The sequence below is a fragment of the Xenopus laevis genome, chromosome 5S (assembly GCF_017654675.1).
Source record: "Xenopus laevis strain J_2021 chromosome 5S, Xenopus_laevis_v10.1, whole genome shotgun sequence".
NCBI lineage: Eukaryota > Metazoa > Chordata > Amphibia > Anura > Pipidae > Xenopus > Xenopus laevis.
The window spans coordinates 65,339,578-65,361,482 of record NC_054380.1 but is presented as its reverse complement, the minus strand read 5'-3'; the positions used below and the strand labels follow the sequence as shown (position 1 = coordinate 65,361,482).

General features: G+C 44.3%; 1 protein-coding gene across 3 annotated transcripts in view; it reads right to left on the bottom strand.

The window, feature by feature from the left end:
• Positions 1 to 345: 345 nt before the first annotated feature.
• Positions 346 to 21,905, bottom strand: part of scml4.S (Scm polycomb group protein like 4 S homeolog) — a 75,076-nt gene continuing 53,516 nt past the window's right edge. Inside the window, exons 7-9 of one of the 3 annotated variants that reach the window (XM_041564630.1) lie at positions 12,491 to 12,751; positions 4,058 to 4,203; positions 346 to 3,407 (exon numbers count right to left, since the gene is read on the bottom strand). In XM_041564630.1, the coding sequence (XP_041420564.1) occupies positions 3,282 to 3,407; positions 4,058 to 4,203; positions 12,491 to 12,751 (533 nt within the window). In that variant the 3' untranslated portion in view covers positions 346 to 3,281. The remainder of the gene's footprint in view (positions 3,408 to 4,057; positions 4,204 to 12,490; positions 12,752 to 21,905) is intronic. The other 2 variants (XM_041564631.1, XM_041564632.1) reach the window with 2 other exon arrangements.

Here is a 21,905-nt window from a genome sequence, read left to right as displayed (position 1 = left end):
CAGGTACCAAACGGAGCCCCCCATAAAAGTTCTGTTCTTTTTGTTTGACACAGTAAACACGGGGTGTTATGGTTAAAGCAGATTAAAGGGATTTTTTTGTACAAGTCACAGTTTTTTAAGTGTACCTGTACCACCTTGCCTTTACAGTTCTATTAACTGTTGTATACTTAATTAATATATTTAAAAATGAATTTCAGAAACCCATATCATTTGACACTTGAAACATATTCTATTTAAGAAAAATATGTGAACTATTAACATATAGCTGTCTATTTATCATGCTGTGTAAAACATTGGACAAAACATCATTGGTGATGTTGCCCATAGTGGCCAATCAGCAATTAGTCATCTAGAAAACAAAAGCAAAGATCTGATTGGTTGCTATGGGCGACATCACCGGTGATGTTTTTCTCCAATGTTTTACACAGCATGATAAATCAGACCCATACAGTTTAATGGGGGCTGGATTATTATAGATTAAATTGGGCAATCTAGAAGGATTTTTAGCAGACTAACCTATTTTGCGTCAAACTATTTGCAAGTGCTTGCAGTATGATGATCTGAGATCAAAGGGTCATTGGGCAGTGTATATCTGTGTGGAAGACATCAACATTAGACACTGCATCTTCTCATAATTAAATATCACACACACATTGTTTTCTGACAATACAGGACTGAAATAAAGCCATCATGATTTTATTATCGTTGTCGTTGGTTGATGCATTACCCTTTGCCTTTTAGCTGATTACCACTGTAAGCCTGTCATTCTCAACTGTGAATTGTACTCCTGTTTCTCAGGGTACACAATATAAAATAGGCAAATAAAACAAAAAAAGATTCATTGACATGACACAATATCATATACATATATCAACTTATAACAAAGCTCAATATACATATATATATACTGTATACATATACACACAAATATATAAAGCCCCAGTTACAATACATACAGGTACATGTTCAGCAACCTGTTAGCAGTACTAGTTTATTTCTCAACAGAGATTTGCTTATTCACATTACACTGTACCATATTTTCATGTTGACTGTCCTGATTGGGCCTCAACAATGAAAAAACTTCTAATTGGCCACATAAACTTTTGCATGATTCTGAATACTCATAGTTGTTGCAAATGGTACTGCAAAGAAATCCCCATTCTAATTGCTAGCTCCCATGCTCAGTGTAGTAAACACTACAAAAGTACTATTTTGTGCAAGTTTCTGCCCAGGACAGAGGAGTGATACTTGAGAAACATATTGGTTCAGCACCAAAATAACTTCTCCCAGACCAGTGCAATTTGTATGGAATATGCACCCTGGCATGGCCTAAAAAAGAGTTGCCTCATTGAGGAGCAAACAACACATTGGCTCCATTCAGTGGTCTAACCTTTAGTTATTCTTTAAAATATATGCGTAATCCTGTAGATACACAGATCTGTAGAGCATAACTGTATATGAAAATGTGTGAGCTTTCTTTCATATCCCAGCAAACTTTACATGTACGGTATATTTTCCTGCCTTTATCTTTTGAGCATTCTACACTGTCTTTAGCAGCAAGTTTAGTTGGCTGTAGGATGTATATAGCTTTGCCCACTTCAAAGTCTGTCACTAAGAGACATGGGGAACAGAAAAGCAATTAAAATAGGCATTCGAATCCCAGCAAAATGCACATAAAAATATTATGATTAAAAAAAAAATGTAAAACTGATTTGCACATGATACTTATGCAAACAAATATGTCTGGAAATTTTTCACTCTTTGCTTACATCCTATCTACTAAAAATGAAAGTTAGACGTCACTAGATGTGCTTAGATTGTACAGTATATACTAATTTTAACTTCCCAACACAAAATGGGGGTATTAAAATCAAGAATTTTTTTTTTACTGGAGAGAAGAGTCTTGTCTGGAATAAACCTTTTTTAAGCTTTCCATGAACTGTGAACTGCTCATATATATACTCGCTATTATACAAAATCAGAGATATGCGTACATGTCACATTTTTACAGTAAACAGTTAATATGGTGAAACGTAAATGACAAGCAGTTTGAAATTATTAGGAAGCTATAATCACCTGTTTTGAACTCAACTTAAGGAAAATTTCCAGTATTGTAATTTTATTTTTAAAGAGAATTCATTTATGTTTATTTTTTTGTATAAAACACTGAAGTTTACATTAAGACATTTCTATAAAGAAAATTCAGTGATGCTAGAATATTTATAAGCAAACAAATTGTAATCCCCTTGGTTATCACTTTGAATTTCTTTAGGTATCTGTTCCTAGTGTCAGGGTTGCCACTTTGGTTTATAATTTCAAATCTAGCCCTTTAACAAATCTTAAAACTCAGTTTCTGTCACTTATGGATGCAGAGTTGATGCATCTGTAATTCTATGGCCTTCTATGGAATTTTCATCATGTATTCAGGAAATATGTTAATTTCCTCCACAATTTCACCCTAACTGGCCTTAAGCTTTTGGCCACCTTACCATAACTGGTCTCCAGAAGGGGTCCCACATATCAATGCTCCATGCCCCCCCCCAGAGAGGCCAGCCCCATAGTTTGGAAACCACTGTCTTAAGGCAAAACACATTTCTACAAATCAATGGTAGCTGTCAAGGTCAAAAGCAACAACAAACTCTTCTCTTCAGTACTGCACTGCCTACCATACTTGTGGTAGCCCAGTCAGCTTCCAGAAGCATTTTTATCATTTTATAAAGCTGAGCCGCAATAGCAACACTTGTAACAACTTTTTTATACTCATACTTTGCTTTGCAAAAAATAGAAAGCCTTCTTTTTAATGTACTGGCTTTAGAAGATACTTAAAAATTCAGCAAAAAGCTCAATCAAACACATCAATCTGTTTGCTGTAAATGTTCTCTGTCTGTAAAAGACAAACATTTTGTTGTTACTATAGTGATGTAGCAATAATTTTGCAGCTGCCCTAGTAACGTTTGCATTAAATATCACAAGTGATATCTATAGCAGTTGTATTTAATGCTGCATGTTAAAAATAAGATTAAACAAATCAGGTGACTTTACCAGCTTTTATGGCATGTATAAATGTGGTCAATTATATGAATGGAATACAGCCATGTTTTTAAGGCTGTTATACATTATAAATTTTTTTCAATAAATAAAAAAGGAAATATCATGGGTTTTTTTTCAAAACAGAAGCCTAACTAACAAAAGTGGCACAAATCTGGCAGAATGGCCTTTTTAAAATAAGGCAATATCTACTGTATTTTGTGAAAGCACTACACTAGTAGTAACTGGTACTGTCAGAACTTGGCTTGTTTCAGTTTATCAATGTGGTAGCAGAGCTTCAGGGCAGGCCCAAGTTTTAGTCCCAAATATTTCATGACCATGTCACTCTTCAGTAGCAGCAACGCATTGCCATCAATTTCCTGTTAAAAAACAAAAAAACAAAATCAAAAACATATCAGGATGTTATTGTTAAAGACTCTGAGGGTTCCCTTGCCCCAAGCATAGGGCTTTTCTGCCTAATTCACAATCATAATGACTATATCATGCTAGGTACAAAAATAATTATACTAAATGCAATATTTTTATGGTTGCAGAATTGTGCATAGTTTTGCACCTTGCCCAACAAGACAACAGTATAATTGAGGCCCAGAAAATATGAAAAGTGTTAAAAAAATGTAATTGTTAAAATCTGTATATCACACAGTCCATCACAGTTAAGTGGATTTTGAATCACGACAACAGTTCCTTAATGCCATAGTGCAGGAGGTTAGTACAGGGCTAAAATGCAGCCTGCACATACCAGCGCTCCCTAACTTGCCCATCACTTATCAACATCAAAAATTCAGGGGTAGCAGGGAAATACTATACTTACTTTCAAATAATCAACATTATTAGATTTGCTACATGTTTTGTATGCAACAGTGCATGTGTTGCATTTGTTCTGTAAGAAATTGCTGTATGAATAGATAATCAATAGAATATCAATAGAAAATAATGTAACATAAAATGTAATAGTTTATAAAATAATTGAAGACTGCAAAATATTGTACATTGTATGAATCTTGCTTACATGCTTTCTAAAGAGGTCGACATGAGGCCCTAAAGCCTGAGGATCAGCATCTTTGACAAACCACACCACATCTTCAACACTCCAGTTGGAAGGGTCTTTGCTCATTGGTCTACACGCCTCTTGGTTATCATGGGAAGGACTAGAGGCTGCAATGACAACACAGTAAGCATCTGTAATTAGAAATGTGATTTATGGAAGGAATTATACTCTTTCCATACTACAGCATGTTTCAGAGTTAGTAGTTTATACTAATCCTCTTTATGTATTGCTAGGTGTAATTTAATTATACTTAAAATTGTATTTTACCCACTGTAAAACACCAGCCTCTTTAATGTATCAACATAATATCAGAGTATATGTATAAGGAGGGAGCATTTAATATTTACATAAACAATGTAAAGATACATTCAAACTAAGCAAAAAATATATCAATCCTGGCCCTCCTCATAATGTTATATGGTTTGCACTGCTGCCTCTACCGCAGCACAGAACAGCTCCCACAATGCCACTAGGCAAGGAGATGAGAAGCACAATCCGCAGATGGGTCAGTTATATCACTATTATTTTTTTAGTTTGTATTGTACACAGCACTTGTGTAATCTGACATACATCATGATTTGCTCACTGAAGCCTTTTTTGTTGTACAATAGTGTTGAAACACGAAGGTTTGCAATATCTATTGCTACATCTGTAATATATTATGTGAGAATACTAAAGGTTATCATGTTAAAAAAACCAAAAAATATCAGAAAATTGCTAAAATTCCTATTTAAGTTTGTTATTTTTTTGGAATTGTATATGCCATAGTCAGTAGTTAATGTAAATAGAGTTGCCATTCAGTTCTGTATAGGGATGTAGCGAACGTCGGAAAAAAAGTTCACGAACATATTCGCGAACTTGCGTCAAAAATGCGAACGGTTCGCGAACGTCGCGAACCCCATAGACTTCAATGGGAAGGCGAATTTTAAAAGCTAGAAAAGACATTTCTGGCCAGAAAAATGATTTTAAAGTTGTTTAAAGGGTGCAACGACCTGGACAGTGCCATGCCAGAGGGGGATCAAGGGCAAAAATGTTTCTAAAAAATCCATTGTTGACACAGCGCTGCGTTTTGTGCTGTAAAGGGCAGAAATCACACTACATTTCTAAACCTGTGTAATAAAATGCTTTAAAACGTCCGGCGTCTACATGCCAATCAAGTCGTGTAAAAGTTACAGCCTGTTCACACGCAAAGACTAAACGCGGTGCTTACTGCAACGCAAAAAGACGCAAAGAGCTTTAATGAATGATACCGTCAAGTGAGCAAATAATAGTTTTTAATTACTAGTTGCTTGTCACCTCCAGGATGTTCGTCCTGTTGGTGGCAATATTTCTGTAGTGGTGTGTTTAGCAGTCACCGTGCTTGTGCGCACGTGCACGGTCAGGCAGAGGTAATTCAATGTACAGTGAAGCGAACCAAAAAACACTGATTCTGCAGTGTGGGCCCAGTTTTGGTCTACTTTATTGATCACCTGCGGTGACCATAAAAGATGCGATTTTGCCACTGTTCCAGAACCCTGAAAAATTAGGCATGTGTACTTTCCTGAAAAATTATGTTTTTTTTGTCGCAGCCACTGAACCAGAAGTCCAGAAACAATATGCCATATAAATGCTGAAAATATTAATTTTTTTTTGTGGCAGCCACTGCAGCACAGAGGCCAGAAAAAATATGCCATATAAATGCAAACAATATTAATTTTTTTTTTGTCGCAGCCACTGCAGCACAGAGGCCAGGAAAAATATGCCATATAAATGCTAACAATATAAAATTTTTTTGTCGCAGACACTGAAGCACAGAGGCCAGAAAAAAATATGCCATATAAATGCTGAAAATATTCTGGTTTTTTTTGGTCGCAGCCACTGCAGCACAGAGGTCAGAAAAAATATGCCATATAAATGCAAACAATATAAATTTTTTTTTTGTCGCAGCCACTGCAGCACAGAGGCCAGGAAAAATATGCCATATAAATGCTAACAATATAAATTTTTTTGGTCGCAGCCACTGAAGCACAGAGGCCAGGAAAAATATGCCATATAAATGCTGAAAATATTCTGTTTTTTTGGTCGCAGCCACTGAAGCACAGAGGCCAGGAAAAATATGCCATATAAATGCTGAAAATATTCTGTTTTTTGGTCGCAGCCACTGAAGCACAGAGGCCAGGAAAAATATGCCATATAAATGCTGAAAATATTCTGTTTTTTTTGGTCGCAGCCACTGAAGCACAGAGGCCAGAAAAAATATGCCATATAAATGCTGAAAATATTCTGTTTTTTTTGGTCGCAGCCACTGAAGCACAGAGGCCAGAAAAACTCAGGATTTACCTGGATTCAAATTAAACCAGTAGGGTTTGCACCCTAGTTTGTAACGGTGGTGGAGGGAGGAGGACGCTAAAGGACAGCTGTATGTGGAGTCATGAGGCGTGCAGAGAAGGACAGCTGCATGGGGAGTCAGAATCAGAAACTCAGAACAAGTCTTCCGGCGTGCAGTAACCCTCCGAGATCCACCCCTCATTCATTTTAATAAAGGTCAGGTAATCCACACTTTTGTGACCTAGGCGAGTTCTCTTCTCAGTTACAATCCCTCCTGCTGCACTGAAGGTCCTTTCTGAGAGGACACTTGAGGCGGGGCAAGACAAGAGGTTCATGGCAAATTGTGACAGCTCTGGCCACAGATCAAGCCTGCGCACCCAGTAGTCCAGGGGTTCATCGCTCCTCAGAGTGTCGATATCTGCAGTTAATGCCAGGTAGTCCGCTACCTGCCGGTCGAGGCGTTCTTTGAGGGTGGATCCCGAAGGGTTCTGCCGCTGCCTTGGGCTGAAAAACATTTGCATGTCTGACGTTACAGAGTGGCCAAAGTGCTTTGTCCTTGCAGGTGCGCTCGTGGCAGGATTACTGGCACCTCTGCCCCTGGAATGTTGATGAGTTCCTGAAGTGACATCACCCTTAAAAGCATTGTACAACATGTTTTGCAGGCTGGTTTGTAAATGCAGCATCCTTTCAGACTTGTGGTATGTTGGTAACATTTCTGCCACTTTATGCTTGTACCGAGGGTCTAGTAGAGTCGCGACCCAGTACAGGTCCTTCTCCTTAAGCCTCTTGATACGGGCATCCTTCAACAGGCATGACAGCATGAAAGACCCCATTCTCACAAGGTTGGATGCAGAGGTATCCATCTCCGCTTCCTCGTTATCAAGGACTGCATCATCCACGGTCTCCTCCCCCAGCCACGTACAAGACCAGGGGTCCCCAAAAGGTCACCACCAGCCCCCTGGGAAGCCTGCTCCTGTTGGTCCTCCTCCTCCACAAAGCCACCTTCCTCCTCTGACTCCACTTCTGACACCTCTCCCTGCGTTGCAGCAGGTGCCTGGGTTCGTTCTGGTGATTCCGACCAGAAATCGTGCGCTTCCTGCTCCTCGTCACGCTGGTCTACAGCCTCATCTGTCACTCGTCGCACGGCACGCTCCAGGAAGAAAGCAAAGGGTATTAGGTCGCTGATGGTGCCTTCGGTGCGACTGACCATATTTGTAACCTCTTCAAAAGGGCGCATGAGCCTGCAGGCATCGCGCATAAGCACCCAGTAACGGGGGAAAAAAATCCCCAGCTCTGCAGATCCAGTCCTACCACCCAGTTCAAACAGGTATTCGTTGACGGCTCTTTGTTGTTGCAGCAGACGTTCCAACATGAGGAGCGTTGAATTCCAGCGAGTCTGGCTGTCGCAAATCAAACGCCTGACTGGCATGTTGTACCGCTGCTGAATGTCAGCAAGGCGTGCCATGGCTGTATAGGAACGTCTGAAATGGGCCGACACATTCCTGGACTGCCTGAGAACGTCCTGGAATCCTGGGTACTTTGAGACAAAACGTTGTACTATTAAATTCAGAACATGTGCCATGCAGGGCACATGTGTTAAATTGCCCAGTCTCAGTGCTGCCAACAGATTGCTTCCATTGTCACACACCACTTTTCCGATCTTCAGTTGGTGTGGGGTCAGCCACCGATCGGCCTGTGACTGCAGAGATGACAGGAGTACAGATCCGGTATGGTTTTTGCTTTCCAGGCACGTCATCCCCAAGACAGCATGACAACGGCGTACCTGGCACGTCGAATAGCCTAGGGGGAGCTGGGGGTGCACAGGTGTGGAGGAGGACCCAGCAGCAGAGGACGAAGAAGAGGAAGAAGACGAGGTAGAGAGCGAAGGAGGAGTAGAGGTGGTGGCAGAACCACGTGCAATCCGTGGCGGTGACACCAACTCCACTGTCGTTGTTGAGCCACACATTTCCTGCTTCCCAGCCATGACCAAGTTCACCCAGTGGGCAGTGTAGGTGACATACCTGCCCTGACCATGCTTGGAGGACCATGCGTCAGTAGTCATATGGACCTTTGGCCCAACACTAAGTGACAGAGATGCGGTGACTTGGCTCTGCACATGGTGGTACAGGTGTGGTATTCCCTTTTTTGAAAAAAAATTGCGGCTGGGTACCTTCCACTGCGGTGTCCCAATTGCTACAAATTTGCGGAAGGCCTCAGAGTCCACCAGCTGGTATGGTAAAAGCTGGCGTGCTAAGAGTGCAGAGACGCCGGGCAAGGGGGTGACTCGCAGACATTGGCTTCTTACGCTCAAACATGGCCCTCACAGAAACTTGGCTGGGGGCAGATGACTGGGAATGGGAACTGGTGGTCAAGGTGGAAGGCGGAGTGGAGGGTGGTTCAGACGGGTCAAGGACAGCAGAGGTAGAGCAGTAAGATGCTGGACCAGAAGGAGGGTGGCTTTTAGTTTGCCTGTTGCCTTTGAGGTGTTGCTCCCAAAGTGCTTTGTGCTTGCCGTTCATGTGCCTTCGCATAGAAGTTGTACCTATGTGGCTGTTGGGCTTCCCAAGACTCAGTTTCTGACTGCACTCATTGCAAATTACAACGCTTTTGTCAGAGGCACACACATTAAAAAAATCCCACACTGCTGACCTTTTTGAGGCTGGCAATCTGGGGGTAAAAGTAGAAGTCGGCGGCGTTGGCGGCAATGGCGGGTGCGTTGGCCGGCTGACCACAGGTGCCGATACATGTTGTTGCCCTACTGTTCCCTGCGAGCTGTCCTCCCTGCTTCTTCTAAGTCTTATTCTCCTCCTGCCTCTCTGACTCTCCGTCTCTCCATCTGAACTATCCTCCTCTTGCTCTCTTCTACTGGGCACCCACAAAACATCAATCTCCTCATCATCATTCTCCTCAGATGCATCAATTTCTTCTAACAGCTCACAGAAGGAAGCAGCAGCGGGGACCTCCTCGTCATCACTCATTATGTCCATCTCTGTTGTGTTCTCTGCCAGAATTAAATCTGGTGTAACGTCCTCATCTCCTTCATCTTCTTCTGCCAATAATGGTTGCGCATCACTCAGTTCAAGAAACTCATGTGAAAATAACTCCTCTGACTCCAGTGAAGAAGGGGCGCCGGTGGTGGAGGAAGTGTTACGTGGGGTGCCCATAGCAGTGGAGGATGAGGATGTTGTGGTAAAGTTAGAAACGGTAGAGGATGGGGTGTGCTGTGTAAGCCAGTCAACTACCTCTTCAGCATTTTGGGAGTTCAGGGTCATTGCCTTTTTAAAACTGGGCAATTTCCTAGGGCCACAGGATAGCATAGCAGCACGGCCCCTAGTGCCTCTGCGTGGCGGCCTGCCTTTGCCTGGCATTATTTTTAAAACAAAAACAACAACAACTCAGGTGGTGTTTCTGGAGACGGTATTATTATTGATATTTAGACAGAATGTGAACAAGCTCACAGAGCTAGATGGGAGTTGTTTGAAAATGAAGAAGAAGAAGAACACACTGGGCAAACAAGGCCTACAAGGTCAACGTATACACTACTACAGCAGTGGATACGGAATATATTATTGCTGCCTGAAAAACGTCACTCGGGTGGTGTTTCTAGAGACGGTATTATTATTGATATTTAGACAAAATGTGAACAAGCTCACACAGCTAGATGGGAGTTGTTTGAAAATGAAGAAGAAGAAGAACACACTGGGCAAACAAGGCCTACAAGGTCAACGTATACACTACTACAGCAGTGGATACGGAATATATTATTGCTGCCTGAAAAACGTCACTCGGGTGGTGTTTCTGGAGACGGTATTATTATTGATATTTAGACAGAATGTGAACAAGCTCACAGAGCTAGATGGCAGTGGTTTGAAAATGAAGAACACACTGGGCAAATAATGCCTACAAGGTCAACGTATACACTACAGCAGTGGTGGATACGGAATATATTATTGCTGCTTGAAAAACGTCACTCAGGTGGTGTTTCTGGAGACGGTATTATTATTGATATTTAGACAGAATGTGAAAAAGCTCACACAGCTAAGTGGCAGTGGTTTGAAAATGAAGAACACACTGGACAAATAATGCCTACAAGGTCAACGTATACACTACAGCAGTGGTGGATACGGAATATATTATTGCTGCTTGAAAAACGTCACTCAGGTGGTGTTTCTGGAGACGGTATTATTATTGATATTTAGACAGAATGTGAACAAGCTCACACAGCTAAGTGGCAGTGGTTTGAAAATGAAGAACACACTGGGCAAATAATGCCTACAAGGTCAACGTATACACTACAGCAGTGGTGGATACGGAATATATTATTGCTGCTTGAAAAACGTCACTCAGGTGGTGTTTCTGGAGACGGTATTATTATTGATATTTAGACAGAATGTGAACAAGCTCACACAGCTAAGTGGCAGTGGTTTGAAAATGAAGAACACACTGGGCAAATAATGCCTACAAGGTCAACGTATACACTACAGCAGTGGTGGATACGGAATATATTATTGCTGCCTGAAAAACGTCACTCGGGTGGTGTTTCTGGAGACGGTATTATTATTGATATTTAGACAGAATGTGAACAAGCTCACAGAGCTAGATGGCAGTGGTTTGAAAATGAAGAACACACTGGGCAAATAATGCCTACAAGGTCAACGTATACACTACAGCAGTGGTGGATACGGAATATATTATTGCTGCTTGAAAAACGTCACTCAGGTGGTGTTTCTGGAGCCGGTATTATTATTGATATTTAGACAGAATGTGAAAAAGCTCACACAGCTAAGTGGCAGTGGTTTGAAAATGAAGAACACACTGGGCAAATAATGCCTACAAGGTCAACGTATACACTACAGCAGTGGTGGATACGGAATATATTATTGCTGCTTGAAAAACGTCACTCAGGTGGTGTTTCTGGAGACGGTATTATTATTGATATTTAGACAGAATGTGAACAAGCTCACACAGCTAAGTGGCAGTGGTTTGAAAATGAAGAACACACTGGGCAAATAATGCCTACAAGGTCAACGTATACACTACAGCAGTGGTGGATACGGAATATATTATTGCTGCTTGAAAAACGTCACTCAGGTGGTGTTTCTGGAGACGGTATTATTATTGATATTTAGACAGAATGTGAACAAGCTCACACAGCTAGATGGCCACTGGGCAAATAATGCCTGCAAGTGCACTACTATTGGTGCACTACTATGAAGAACAGCAAACAGCACTGGACACCTTAAAGAACAGTAAGATAAGTAAAATAAAAAAAAAAATTATATGTATATTAAAAAAAAAAAATATTCTCGGGTTGGTGCTGCTGAACTACTAGGAGCAGCACAGTAGCACACCAGTCCCACTCCCCAACACTGCTAGACTAATAGCACTTGGCTGTTAAAGTAGCAAAGTAAAACAACAAAAAAGAAAATAAAAGCAGTCCTTACAAGGACTATTGGGTTATTACAGCAGTCAGCAGATGAGATCAGAAGAGATCAGTGCCCACAGCAGGCAGCTACATACAGAGCACTGCAGTAGAAGGTAGATTACTAGCCAGCAAAGCTACCCTAAAATGTCCCTCAAATCCCTGCAGACTTCTGTCCCTCCAATACAGAGCAGTATCAAGTAGATTACTAGCCAGCAAACTTACTATCAACTGTCCCTCAAATCAGTGAAATCACTAGCAGCTCTCTCCCTACACTAGCTCTTCCAAGCACACACAGGCAGAATGAAAAAACGCTGCAGGGCTTCAGTTTATATATGGAAGGGGAGTGGTCCAGGGGGTGTGGGGGTGGTCCAGGAGGGAGAGCTTCCTGATTGGCTGCCATGTATCTGCTGGTCTGGGGTGAGAGGTCAAAAAAAAGCGCCAGGTAAGGCGAACCCAAAATGGCGAACGTCGCGCGACGTTCGCGAACTTGCGGCGGACGCGAACAGCCGATGTTCGCGCGAACAAGTTCGCCGGCGAACAGTCCGCGACATCCCTAGTTCTGTAGCTGGTGTTAGCTATGGAAATGTGCATGCATAGACAAGGTAGACCAAAATAGTAGAACTGTTATTAATTACTGAAGAACTTAATAAATGGTACTTTACCACTTCTGTTCCCCTCCATATAAGATCCGTTACTAGTGGGACTTGATGCCTGCCGTCTTAAACCTGCAGATGATTGCCCCCCAGAAGAGCGATGGTTGCAAGATGCTGATCCTCCTGCTCCACCAAGACGTCCTTCTCCAGAGTTCTGTCTCATAGGATAAACAGAGCCCATATAGTTGAAAGCAGAATCTGAGGGGTCGACGTTATACCTTTTTGTATTCACAGGATCCACCAAGTAATCTTCTGGTATTACGGTTTCTGCTAAGAGAAAGAAACCAAGTGAAATACTGAAAACTGCATTTTTTAAAAAAAAAAAAATATATTAAACCCAAATTAGGTTAGTTTATCCCTGCTGATAATTGAGGAAGCATTTACTAATAATTCTGTGATTTATATGATGCAGATTATATAAGCTGTAGATAGTTTATAGCAGCTGGTCAATGCCACAGTGTGGGTTAGACCAAGTACTGGCGATTTCTTTCTGTGTTTCGTGTACAAATTGTAGCCAAATATTGCCTATAGCTGCCATTCAGCCTTTAAAACAGGGAATTATTTACAGGTGTATGTTACTTGGCTGGGGCTTAAAAGCTCCCTGCTTTCTCATTAAGGCTTCTGAGTTAAGGGTAAGTGCACTGTTGGTCTTACTACTCAGTCACACTGTTTGCTGGGGGACTTGATTTTAAATGCATACAAAATTAGAATGCTAATAGATAGTGTAGGACTCGCGTACAATGAGGGGCTTTGACGTGGCAAGTGAGCTTACATATTCTGGCCAAAGTGTGGTACTAACACCCCATCTGCTGCAATTCCCAATAGACAGAAGCTGGGTGAGCAAATATTTTGGAGGGCTAGTACCGCCTCAGTACCTCCTCATCATATACCTCGCACTAGAAACCATTGGGGAATGTAATAAAAGTCGGTAATGAAAAAATATTCGCAATGCGAAAAGTTATGCAATTGGCAAAAACATTTTCCTTTGTGCAAATTTAATATAGCTAATTTAATTTATATAAATCTAATAAACCAACAGGCAAATGCCAACTGAGTGTCAAGAAAATACAGTCTGAGGTCTTGCAGGGCCAGGTCACCACCCATCACCAGGACCTGCTGAGTCTTAAAAGCCAACCGGGGATGCCCCAGCCCATAGAAAGTTTAGTAACAAAGTATTTACTTGTTTAAACCATTATGACCCTAAAGCTGGCCATAGATGCAAAGATCCGATCGCTCAAATACTCGAACGATTGGACTTCCCCATTTGCCGACCTGCCACTAATCATTCTGATCAAATAAAGTAGTAAAAGAACAGATCAGCCGATGTTCTGCCCCTGACAGAAATCGTAAGAAAGTTATGACCGACAAAGCTATTGACAGTCTCCCACTGAAAATCGTCCGATCGGCAATACATGCAGAAAAATCTTTTAACCTGGCCGATTGACCAAACGACTAATCTCGGTGGGAAGAAAAATATTCGGAGTCTCCACACAGGGTCCGAAATCGTACAAATCGAAGATTCGTACGATTGGATCTTTGCGTCTATGGCCAGCTTTAGTCATTGGAGAATTATGCTGCAAGTACAGTATTTTAGTCAGAAGAATAATGTTAGGATGTTTATTTTGCCAGATAAGGATAGCATAAGGTTCTACTATATCTCAGTCTTTGATTTTCACAATCTTTGGGGTTTCTTGTGTATATCTGTAAGAATATTTAAAGATTTAAAGCTATGAACCACTTGGAGCTGTCCCGTAGTCAAGGTGTGGTTGCCCTCTAGAAATGATTCAATGGAAAATATTACTTATATATTTTGATTAATGTAAAGCCCAGAGCAATCCCCAAACTCATTAATCATTTGCAGAATGGCTTGGCTCAGGTTGGCAAGGTACACAAGCAAATTGAAAAATGGTTTACCATCTCCCTGCTAAGGCACAGTCTTGCAATTTCTTTGACTGACCTCATTTATACAGTCGCTGTGGGGGTCATTTATAAAGTTCACACAGTGCATATTTATTTGCAAATGGTTGTATTGCACACGTTTTTTTCTGAAAAATTGCACTTCTGTGCCTGTCTTTCTGGTTTTTTTTGCCAATTCGAATTGAGCACAAATTTTTGCAAATGGTTTGCCAATTAAATGGGTGTTTGTGTGCCGCCACTGTCATTTAAATTTACCAAAGTCGTGCTGTTAGTCAAACGCAGAGTGTAAACATATTCAAAATTTACGATTTTTTGGCATATTTAAAAAGTTCTAATGGACATTTGCATGTGGAAAATAATTTGCAATTCTGTTTGCACATTAAATACACCACTCTTATTCAGCTTTATAAATTTAATCATGCGCAGGGCAAATATATTCACTGTGCAAACCATTCTGCCCTGTGCAAAGTTTATAAATGAGCCCCAGTAACTCTTTGGCCTAAGCATGAGTGGTGTGACAGATGGCATCACTATTGTGTTCCTCACTCCAGCTTCTTGGACCCATGAGTTGCAATACCACCCATAATTACTGCCATTACACCATATCTAAGGTTTTTAATAACACTACCTCCCTTCAGCATTGTCATGTAGCACTTTCAGAATATTATATGTGGCCTTCAATGGCATGACATTTTTCTGATTTGGGTATATAAGGTCCTGAGTCAAATATCTTAATAACAACATTTAATAAGGAAATGGGCCTAGATGAATCACATCTTTCTGTAGGTTTCCATTCCTTGGTGATCATAGTTATGTAAACCATGTAGCCGAATATCAAGCATTCAGTGTGTTTTTTTTTATCATATCAGACCGTGTGCATAGCTTGGGGACAATGAACTCCATGTGGGCTTTGTACCATTCTATGGGGATGCCATCTGTACCAGGACACTGCCCTGAGGGAGTATCCTTAATTGCAGCTTGGACCTTTTCTGGGGTTATATCTCCTTCTGCCATTTGTTTAAATATGATACAATTTGAGTTGCATGGCTGTATTTCAGACCTACATGGGTAATGGGTTTACAGATTATAAACAAATTAAAACAATTGTTTTCCTTATTCCCCCAGCTTTTAACCTGCTTACTTACAATTTTAAAAATACACCTCACATATTTTAAATCAAACTGCCATGCTGGCAGATGGCAGTGTTATTAAAATGCTGCTTACGAGACAAGGTTATTTCATGCAATGCCAGATGGAAAGAGCTTTAAAAAGTTCATGAAATAAGTACTTAGTTAATAATAAAATATTATTTCTGTAGTGAAATACTAGAAAAAAACAAAACATCCAAACATATCAACATATGGCAGTATTACAAATGCTGATTGCTGAACGTTACAACAGCATCTGTCAAGAAAACTAGCCCAGTTTATTGCCATAAAATCCAGAGATAAATAAATAAATGATTATGTTATTAAGGTGTAGCATCTCAGGGACTTGAAAAATGAATGCTAAATCAATCATTAAATAATCAACAGTCTATTGTTTTTGTTGGGGCTCTTATGTGATGAATATTTTCATATATCAATACTTTCATATATCAAGCAGAAGGGAGACATCCCTTAGCTGTGAGATACAGTTCAGCAGCATCTACCAAGTGCAGAGAGCAGCTGAGTTGATATTTCCCACAAACGTTCACAGAGAGCATAAGTCAGACAAGAAAGATCAAACAAAATTGAGAACACATGCCTAAGAATTGAAACAGAAGGGAACTTGGTGCAGGCAGATCTCACACAGATAGTCACTCAAACAAGGTACCAGGGGTTAGCAAGGATGACATTTGTAATAGGCCAGGGCATACATGTATAATCAATGCATTACCAAAGGGAAATACATGAACAAGGTCAGACAAGCAAAAATTCAAAGCCAATAACTAAATTGCTGGAACACTCTAACTCTCTCAATCTTGGATTTCAGTAACACCTAATACTAGGTAGTAACCTGTTTGCTCAGGCAATAAGCCTGGGTGGGCACGATCTATAAAAAGCTTTCTTTTAGCACTGATTGAAGGCAGTCCAAAAGCATTGGACATTTAACCCATACATTTGCTGGACTGAATTTCCCTTTGTAACATTACTGGAACCCAATGAGCCGGTTAGGGAAGCAGGGCCTGACAGGGTTAAGGAGAGGGCCACTCCCCGCACCCTTTTGCTATGGTGCGCTGGGATTGGCCAATTTGTTCCCTGGTTCGGCAGAGAAGGCAGAGCATACAGGATACTCACCAGTCGGCGCCGGGACGTGGAAGCAGCAGGACGCAGCATGGAGACGAGCGAGGACCGCGTGGTGAGAGAGTTCCGGGAGGCGGCGATGCAGCACGGATCTTCATGGCTCCAGGACCAGCTCAAGGATCTTCTTCGTGGCGTCGAGGAGCAGACGGTGAGAAGACGTCCAGCGAGGAGGATTCGTCCACCGCAGAGGCTCAGTCCGGGTATCCAGCGGGACTCGTCATCGGGAGCAGGACATCGCGGTGAGCAGTCACAGGAGAGGAGCGCCTCGTCGGGTCGGATCGGAAGAGGACGCAGACGGTTGTCGGTTCCACGGGAAGAAGAGGAGCAGTCAGACCAGAGCAGGCAAGTATTGGTGGTATGTTCCGGGCCCACGCTCAGCAGCGCAACAACAGCGGAAGGCCCCAATACAAGTCTATGGGCGGAGCGGGGCCAAACGGAACCCGCCCCCTCCCCCAGGGGCCAAGGCAGCACGGGGGGGGACAGCGATGGGGGGCCAGGATCGCCTGGGGCCACAAATTCATTGGGGGGCAGCCGAGCCACACATATAAGGGGAGACAGGAGGCAATTCAGCCCCTCCACTCCCCCACCGGACATCCCTATAACTCGGCCGCATGTGCTACGGCCCCGCACGCACGGCCCTAATGCAACTGGACCCGGCGGGTCGCAGGGCCAGGCCGAAACCGACGGTCCACAGGGGGAGGAGGAAAATGTAAGTCCTGCCCCTCCCCCCAGGCCCCATACCAACGTGGCTAGGAGCCTTTCACGCGGGCCCCATTCACCCAGGGCTACCAGACCGCATAGGCCCAGGATTAACAGTCCACGGGGGGGTAGTGCAGGACCCTCACCACCCCCTGGCCCACAACCAACCAACACCAGAAGGCAAACAAGGGCATCCACTGCCGCCAGCCCACGAGTGGGTAAGGGGACCGCTGGGGCCGCCCCACCCCCCAGCCAAAGTACTGTACAAACTCCCCTTGCTACCGGCAAGGGCAAACAACCAGCAGCGCGGGTTAACCGTAAGGGTGACAGAATTGTGACGGCCAAGGCGCAGGTGGACGGCCAGGCGACTCACAGAGGGTTTACGGCCCCAAGGGAGGGGCCTGGTACTTCAGCCTCCTTTAACACTCATACCGCACTTCCAACACAAGGGGTGGCCACCTCCGCTCGGGAGATGAGGGGAGAACACAGGACAAGGGCGGGAATGTCTGGCCTACATGACAACGGGGGATCCCACAGGCGAAGCAGATCCAGCAGCGTTAGGTCTCGCAGAAGCCGGTACCAGCCATCCAGGTCTAGGAGCAGGTCCCGCACCCATAACTTATCACGGGAAAGTCGCATGGCTCACAAAGGGGCCGCGTTACACAGAGGAAGAGCTACCGTAGACAGAACCCCCCACAGGGAGAGGGATGGGGGGCGGAGGAGGGAACACTCTCGCTCTTGCTTGTCTTTCAGGAATGGTTCCAGTGAATCCGATGGGGACCGGGACAGGACCGGTTTGACAAGAGGCAGACGGACCAATAGAAGCAATTCCACTGAACGGGGGACGAGGTCTCACAGATGCCATTCGTCCATCAGCCACGGTAGAGTCAGCAGGAGTCGCTCGTCTTCCAGGAGGGCAAGGGTGTATAGGAGCCGTTCACCAAGCAGGACCAGAAGGCTAGTAAGGAGTCGTCCATCAGGCGGCATCAGCCAAGTCAACGCCCACAAGTCACCCAGCCGGCCACGTTCCAGGGCTCGCCAGACGGCTCTGCAGGGGCCTGGAGCAGCACAAGGAGTTTCGCCACATATAGCAAGCTTGGTTACGGTCCCAGAGGTTTCTACTGCCACGGGACCAGGAGGTAAGATCCTGGGAAACACAACAGGAGTGGGGCAAGGGGAAGAATACACTACACTTCTTAATGGGCTAAAGCAGTTTTTAGCGGGCTGGGAGGGTCAAAGGCCCGGCACGGTAGGGGGGCCATCCCAGGTTTGGGTCGGGGGGTCAGCACCCACATCAGCAATTACCGAAGCACCAAAGGTGGCGGCAGTGGTAAGTGACACGGCAGTGGTGAGTGCAGGTAAGGATCAGGTCCCGGGAGAAAACAGTGAACATGATAAAAGGGAATCTGAGAAGGCAGCTTTAAGCGGCATTACAGAGACGGCCAGACAGAATGCCTATGTGTCATTCGCTGGCCCTTTGGGAGTTCATGTCAAGCAGGAAGTGAAGGAACGGATTTGGAAGGGCGAGTTTATGGAATTGTTTTCCCTCCTCCCCTTGGATGAGACAATTGAGTTGAAGGAGGATGACAAAAAAGATAGCAAAAAAGAGGAGGAGGAGAAAAAGAAAAAGTACTCAAAATTGCCAAAAACTTTTGGCAACTGGTTAAGGGCGTTTTGCATTTTGGCCAGTATTATAGGGGAAAAACACCCCGAAAGATGCTCCTCCCTTTTTTGTTATGTTGACGGTATTTGTGAAGCTTTTAAGGTGTATGGTGGGCTCGCATGGTGGCGTTATGACGAACAGTTCCGGCAGCGGCTGGCAGCTAACCCTTCTATGAGGTGGGACCAGATGGACATTACCCTCTGGCTCAAACTCATGATGGCTCAGAAAGCATCCCCCTTTCAGCGGGGGGCCGGGGGGGCACAACATTCCGCCTCCTCGGCCCCTATTAAGCCAGGCTACTGCTGGCTGTTTAATGACAGCCACTGTAAGTTCGGCAACTCCTGCAAGTACAAGCACGAATGTTCAGGTTGTGGGGGAGCACACTCTTATGTCCGTAGTTTCAAGAAGGGAAAGGGTAACCCCAAGCCAAGTGACGCTTCCAAAGGGGAGAACACCGGTGAGGCTAGACGCGATGCGGCCGTGGCTCGCCCGCTACGGTAAACGCAAGGAGGCCATTTTGTTAGAAAAGGGGTTTAAGGACGGGTTTCGGATCCCATTCCGGGAAAAGAGTGGTGTGCATAAATTACGAAATTTGAAGTCGGCCCAGGAATTCCCGGCGGTTGTCCGGAATAAGTTGTATAAGGAAGTTCAGTTGGGTCGTGTGGCGGGCCCGTTTACCTCCCCACCGTTTGTTAATTTGAGAGTTTCTCCGCTTGGCGTCGTCCCCAAAAAAGATCCAGGGAAATACAGGTTGATCCACCATTTGTCATACCCCAAAGGAGGCTCAGTGAATGATGATATAGATCGGGACTTGTGTTCAGTTTCTTATACTTCCTTCGACCACGCCGTTCGGGGGGCAGGACGTTCGGGGGGCAGGACGTGGGGCACTTATGGCCAGGGCTGACATTGAAGCCGCCTTCCGCCTATTACCCATACACCCGGATTGCCACCATTTACTGGGTTGCTGGTTCGAGGGGGCGTTTTTTGTGGATTTGTGTTTGCCGATGGGGTGCTCTATTTCTTGCGCCTATTTTGAAGCATTCAGCACGTTTTTGGAATGGGTTGTTCGTAAGCAAGCAGGTCTCAATTCGGTCGTCCACTACTTAGACGATTTCCTATGCGTGGGCCCAGCCAAGTCCGATAACTGCTTCCACATCCTCCAAACGTTGCATGAGGTGGCGGAACATTTCGGAGTTCCTTTGGCCCCTGAAAAAACTGAAGGCCCTGCAACCACTATGCAGTTCCTGGGCCTGGAGGTGGATTCAGTGGCTGGCGAATGCCGCCTCCCTTTCAGTAAGGTTCAGGACCTCCGAGTTGAAGTCGGTAGAATCACACTGATTGCTAAACCCACTTTACGTCAAATACAGTCGGTGTTAGGGAAATTGAACTTTGCCTGTCGAGTTATACCGGTGGGCCGGGTTTTCAGTCGAAGGTTCGCGCAAGCGACGTCGGGCACTACGGCACCTCACCATCACGTGCGGTTAAACAAAGACATACGAGCGGATTTGGAGGTTTGGGACACATTTTTGAGGGATTTCAATGGTACGGTTTTGTTCCAGGCGCCTGAAATCATGGAGCAGGAAATGCAGCTTTTTACCGACGCGGCCGGCAGTGTGGGTTTTGGGGCTTATCTAGCCGGCCAATGGTGCGCCAAAAAATGGCCCAGTGCTTGGTGCGATTCCGAGTTGATACGGAACTTAGCGTTCCTCGAGTTATTCCCGATAGTGGTAGCTTTGTTTATCTGGGAAGCCGAGTTGCGGGATCGGAGTATAGTTTTCTTTTCCGACAACATGAGTGTAGTTCACGGGATCAACAGTTGGTCGGCTTCATCACCACCAGTCCTTAAGCTGCTTCGGGTTCTGGTTTTGCGTTGTCTGAGCTTGAATATTCGTTGCAGAGCGCGTCATGTAGCAGGGGAAAAGAACGTCATTGCTGACGCACTTTCTCGCTTTCAGTGGGAGTGATTTTGCCAGGTGGCGCCAGAGGCGGAACAGGAGGGGTCTGATTTCCCGGATCATCTGTGGAATCTCAGGAACGTAAATTGATGGAGCTGGTTGAGAAGTCGGTGGCCGCATCGACATGGGCGGCATATAGTAAAGTGTGGGCTGAATGGCATCAGTTGGAGGAATGGTCAGGTGGTTTCAAAGATGCTGATGATAGGAAGGCTGCTTTAATTTGGTACGTGACTTGGTTGGCCGAGACGGGCAAATCAGTGTCAGTAATAGAAAAACGCATGGCGGCTTTGGCATTCCTTTTCAAATTGGCTGGAAAAGGGGATCCCACGAAAGACTTTCTGATTAGGCAGGCTATTCGAGGCCTTAAAAAGAAGCAGGCCTCCAGGGACACTAGACGACCACTTTCCTTTGCCTTGCTAGTCAAACTTCAGGAGGTGCTATCCTGTTGCTGCACTTCAGTTTTTGAAACATTGCTCTTTCAAGCGGCATTTGTGCTTGCCTTTTTTGGGGCATTTCGAGTAGGTGAATTAGTAAGCAGCAGCAAAAAAGTACCGGGAGGACTAGGGATAACGGATCTGAACGTCACTGACTCTTCGGTCCAGGTTCGGCTTCGCAAATCCAAAATGGATGTGTGGGGGAAAGGTGTGGACGTGATCCTGTATAGACTGGATGGTGGTTTAACCTGTCCAGTGGGGTGCATGGCAAGGTACCTCGAGGTGAGGCCCAGCGTTGGCGCATCTTTGCTGCTTCATGAGGATGGATCCCCACTCACAAGATTTCAATTCTTGAGTGTCTTACGGAAAGGTTTACTAGACATTGGAGTGCAGCCGACCAACTTTGGTACGCATTCCTTTCGTATAGGAGCAGCGACCGAGGCGGCGCGGTTAGGTTTAGGCCATAGTAAA